Genomic DNA, 5,357 nt, shown 5'->3' on the forward strand with positions numbered 1-5,357 from the left:
GTGGGGGTTTCAGGGGGTGGGGGGGTGGGGGGGGGGGGGGGGTGACATGGGAAGGCACCTGGCAAAGTGTGGGTGGGTGGATGGAAAGATGGAGAGAGTACAATTTCCTCCCTGAGGACATGGCCAGATGGTGATCACACTGTTCTCAATGCTTGACCAAGCTGCCGCTAAAGTTGCTCTTGATGGAGATTAAGCTGTTTTTGATGGTGCTCAAGCTGTTCTTGATGCTTGATCAAGCTGCTCTTGATCAAGAACTTGATGGCTCCCAGCTCTTACGCTGACTGGAGCCCTCTGGGCATGGGATGCTGCTGAAGCTGCCTCCAGGAATAGCAGCTGCTTTTGAGACTTCGCCTGTTTCTGGAGTGGGTGATTTCTACCTTCTCTACATTCAGAACACCGAGGCTCCTCTCCCTGGGGGTTCCCTGCCACCTCCAGAAAGGGTCAGGTTCCACACAAACGTTTCCTGGCCCCTTCTAATAAGACCATTGCCCCAGGTTCCTTGTGGGTTGATGCCACCCTCACTCGGGGGTGTCTTCCCAGGCCTCTAAATTCACCCTGATTCCACAGCGCCCCTTGGGTGCTTCCGTGTTCCTGGCACCCTGAGCGTGCTCCCAGCCTCAGTGACAGGCTTCTGTCCGGGGGCAGCCTCAGGTAGTCTGAACACAGCCTGAGCCACACCCCCTTCGTCCTCGGTTTGCCTGCTGGAGCCTTTCTGCCTGTTCCCACGGGAGAAGACGGGGTGCCCAGGGGTCTGTGTCCCTTCCTCCAATGCAGGCAGGTCCGGTGAATCTCGGGCAGTGGTGCCAAGGGCTGGGCGCTGCTCTTACCTGAATCATAATCAGGAAGCTGATGGTGAACAGGAGGAAGTAGAAGCCCTTCATCTTGGGAGGATCTTGGTAGCAGCTTTTGGAAATGAGCACGGGGCTGTCTGCAGGCTCCTTTTGGCTGGGCTGTTTTTGAACAGAGAGGCGGGGTGAAAGGGAGAGGAAGGAGGGCCTATGGGGTGGGGTGTTGCTTCCTTTACAGATTTCAGGGTTGAGGACACTGGGCTCTGGCTGATGATGCATTCTGGGACCCAGACAAATCCCAAGGGGTGGGAGGTAGACAAACAAGGGGCAGTACACAAGGCCCCGGGCTTGGAGTAATGCCTACTGGGGATTGAATCTTGGTTTAATTATCTATCAACTCTGCAACCCGAGGCCAGAAACTGTACCTTTCTGAGCTTTTAACAAAAGAACAGCCATGGGATTAAGTGCAATATAACCCATTTAAATGTGTGAACACATAGTAAATAGTATATAATTTTTTTTTTAAAAAATCCCTAGCTGGTTTGGCTCAATGGAGAGAGCAACAAGGTACGTGCCCTTGACCAGAATCGAACCTGAGACCCTTCAGTCCACAGAACTTTATTTCTGCTCTGGCTGGTTTGGCTCAATGGATAGAGCATCAGCCTGCGGACTGAAGGGTCCCAGGCTCAATTCTGGTCAAGGGCATGTACCTTGTTGCAGGCTCCTCCCCGGCCACGCATGCAGGAGGCAACCAATTGATGTGTTTCTCTCACATTGATATTTCTCCCTGTCTTTCCCTCTCTCTAAAAAATCAATGGAAAAAAATTTTTTTAAAATAAATGGAAAAATATCCTCAGGTGAGGATTAAAAATAAAAATAATAAGATTGGGGCAGGGTACAGGAGCTAAAAGAGAAAGGGTTGGGATAGAATTAGGTTTAGCGGTAAGGTTGCATGTGGCTCCATAGGTTCAGAACATTCATATTTGGGACTGGGGGTGGGATAGTAGATTTCCGTGAAAACAGAGGAGCACTGTATTAGTAATCTGGGAGTCTAGCTTCTAGTAGGCCTGTTTCCTTTCAGCCTCATCGTTCTCATTTCAACTAGGAAGACTATAATGAATTATTTCGGAAGTTTCTTCAGACCTAGTATTTTGTGATTTGGGTAAAGAATATAGCAGATGGGTTGTTTGTGTCAATCTAGGATGGATGGAAGGGGGGCTAGTGGAGGGGCAGCAGGTAGCGAAACTTACTTGTCCCACTGACTTGTCCCACGTAATAAATGGTAGAGCTAGTCTCATTTGAACTTGAATCCAGGTCTGTCTGAAGCCACATTCGTGTATGTAACCTATGGGGCTGCCCAGAAGTCTCGATTCCCTGTCCCTTTCCGTCCTGGAGGATCTAGATGTTGGCTCTGAAGCCCAGCTCTAACCTCACCTACTCTCCTTTTCTTAGTCTGTTTTGTGCCTAATTTGCATACCAAATAGTAAAAGAAAACCCCCTCTCACTTCCCTTTGGGCCTCCTGTTGCAAACCTCCTGTTGCAAGCCTCGGAAAAACCTGAGTAGGACCTTAGGGGCCTCTAGCCCTGGCTAACAAGAACTGAGAATCCACTGGTGAGAGGAAGTCACGAAGTGCAGAGCTTTCTACAAATGTATGGGACTAGAAGTAGAAAAACTATAGTTCAAGACCCACTAAGAAAAGGTAAATTCCCTCACCCCCAACTAGGCTTTGGGTTGTGACCATGAAGGATTACATCTGAGGAGTGAGAGTGAATAGGAAACAACAGCCCAGCCCTCACAGAAATGATAATACAAACAATTACATGGAAGATCCAGATCATGGAATTATCAACTAAACTCTCAAAGAGCAATGCTTAGTATATTCAAAGATATATAAGACAAGACTGAGAACTGGAAATTGTAGAAAGGAACCAAATGGGATTTCTAGAACATAAAAATACAATAATAGAAATTAAGAACCCAGTAACCAGGTTTAACATCAGATTGGACACAAATGAAGAGAGAATTAGTGAAGTGGAAGCTAGACCGTGAGAAAATATTACAGCATAATATATTTCTTAAGTGCCTACCATGGGTCAGGTACTGGTCTAGGCAATGGGTATATAGACGTGAACAAAAAGGCGGAGTTCTTGTGCTTATGGAACTGACGTTCAAATGGGGGGAGACAAATAAAAAATTATGGCAATTTGGGTTTCAATAAATGCTATGAAGAAGTCAAGAGGGCAACGTGAGAAAAGAGAAATGAGAGAACATATTCTAGGTAAATGTTTGGGAAAGACTAAGTGTGTTGAGACCTGCAGAACACGAGGGACCTAAGCATGCAAAACACTCAGCCCACTCCCTGTCCCAGTTTCACAGTGTTCTTTGATGACTGTCCTCAAGGCCCATCCCAGTTCCACAAAGGGCAGGTGCTCGATGTGTCCTTGAGCTCAGAGAGGGAATGGAATACTGCAAGCGTGAAGGGAGGGGAAGGGGGTTGCAGCATATCTTACAGGATGATCTGCTTGCATTTTTTATCCCCACTGAAAGAGGGCTGTGATCCAATGGCACACACAGAGCTCTCCGAGGTAAATCTTCATCCATCTGTCTGTTCATCCATCCATTTCAGGCAATTTATTGATACCTACTGTGTGTCAGGCAAGATGAATGAGTGAGAGTCCCTTCCCTGAGGAGTTCACAGTCCACGAGGGAGACACATAGTGAAAAAAATCACAAACCTGAATAAGAAATGCTCTAATGGCCGCAGGACTATTAGGATGTAGAGTGTAATTCTGCTTGGGGGGAGTGGGAGTATTCATGGAGGAGGGAACATTTGAGCTAGTTCTTTTTTTTAAATTTAAATATATTTTATTGATTTTTTCACAGAGTGGAAGGGAGAGAGATAAAGAGTTAGAAACACTGATGAGAGAGAAACATCAATCAGCTGCCTCCTGCACACCTCCTACTGAGGATGTGCCCGCAACCAAGGTACATGCCCTTGACCGGAATCGAACCTGGGACCTTTTTAGTCCACAGGCCGATGCTCTATCCACTGAGCCAAACCAGCCAGGGCTTGAGCTAGTTCTTGAAGGACTGAGGAGGATTTTCCCAAGGGGAAAAAGCAAAGGAGGATGTTCCCACTGGACGAAGAGGCCTGAACATAGCATGATCGTTTCTGGAACATTGAGAAGGGTGGAGGGCAGAACTCATAATATGAAGGCCTGAAATGTCATGCTAAAGGAGGGATTGATCCAAGGGGGCAGTGATGTGAGTGGAGAAGGGGAGGAAGGTGGGAGAGAGAGCTGTTTATTCTGAGGAAATGCATGAACTTAGAGAACCTGTCTGTCCTTTACTCACTTTTACCTCCTGAGCTGCTAGGTCCCAATAAACTCTTCAGTCCCAAAGGGGGCATGACTGATAAGGGTCTTTCAGGAAATGACCTAAAAGCAAAGTGGACTATGTCTATTCTCAAGAGTAGAAACTTCTCACTCCAGGGCCGGGGTCTCCTACAGGTGGGAAAACAGGCCTGGAAAGATCCTCATTTAGGACCTCCCTTCTCCCAGTCCAGGACCTCTCTACCAATGTCAGGCAGTGGGCATCCACTGTGGGACGGAATCGAGAAGAGGCCAGTGGCCACCATCCCAGAGGTCAAGGGATGAACTTGGAAGCTGGACAGATTGGCCTCCAATGTCCTCCCAAAACTCCAATCTGCTGTGAGCCCAGAGACCACGGAAAGATATTCAGAACCCTTTACATTGGGGAATAGAGAAATACAGGTCAGACACATAAATATTAGATGAGGTCAGACTCTTTTGTTTTCTTTTCTTTTTTTAAAAAATATATTTTATTGATTTTTTACAGGGAGGAAGGGAGAGAGATAGAAAGTTAGAAACATCGATCAGCTGCCTCCTGCACACCCCCTACGGGGGATGTGCCCGCAACCAAGGTACATGCCCTTGACCGGAATCGAACCTGGGACCCTTCAGTCCGCAGGCCGACGCTCTATCCACTGAGCCAAACTGGCTAGGGCTCTTTTGTTTTCTTAACTTTGTTTTTGGGAAACACCTTTTTAACAATAATAATGTGGCAAGGTTATGATAAATTTAGTTTACACAATAATCCTGTGAAATAGGTTTTTATTAGAATCTCTATTACAGATACAGAAACTGAGGCTCAGAAAAGGGCAGTCGCTTCAGCAAGAACAGCCAGCTAGTAAGTGACAGAGCCCAGCCTCATAGACTTAGGTTATGCTGACCCATAATATGGTCTCAATAAATGGTAGCTATTATTATTTTCCAAATTTCTACAATGAAATCGCATACTTTCATAATAAGGCTCTGACTTCCCCCAATAAATGCTATTAAGATAAATAAATAAATAAAATGGCCTGCCAGGTTAAAGGGCTCCCTCACACAAATGAATGCTTGCTGAGTGCCTGCTTCCGGATCACAGGGTCCTGGGTAGGAGGAAGGTATGTGGTAAAGCCTGATGCCTAGGTATATGCCAATTCATGCTTCCCAGTCTTGCTGGGTGGGGCAGGAAGCAGTGAACAGAACATAGCAGGTCTCATG

The 5,357-nt window shown here is 46.7% G+C and overlaps 1 protein-coding gene across 1 annotated transcript in view; it reads right to left on the reverse strand.

Moving 5' to 3' along the window:
• The window catches only part of LOC102239622 (probable protein phosphatase DDB_G0282105), a 3,081-nt gene extending 980 nt beyond the window's left edge, over positions 1-2,101 (reverse strand). Inside the window, exons 1-2 of the mRNA XM_005875154.2 lie at positions 2,039-2,101; positions 828-950 (exon numbers count right to left, since the gene is read on the reverse strand). Coding sequence (XP_005875216.2) covers positions 828-950; positions 2,039-2,086 — 171 coding nt within the window. The 5' untranslated portion in view covers positions 2,087-2,101. The remainder of the gene's footprint in view (positions 1-827; positions 951-2,038) is intronic.
• Positions 2,102-5,357: the final 3,256 nt, after the last annotated feature.

This window comes from Myotis brandtii, unplaced genomic scaffold (assembly GCF_000412655.1).
Source record: "Myotis brandtii unplaced genomic scaffold, ASM41265v1 scaffold456, whole genome shotgun sequence".
Lineage (NCBI taxonomy): Eukaryota > Metazoa > Chordata > Mammalia > Chiroptera > Vespertilionidae > Myotis > Myotis brandtii.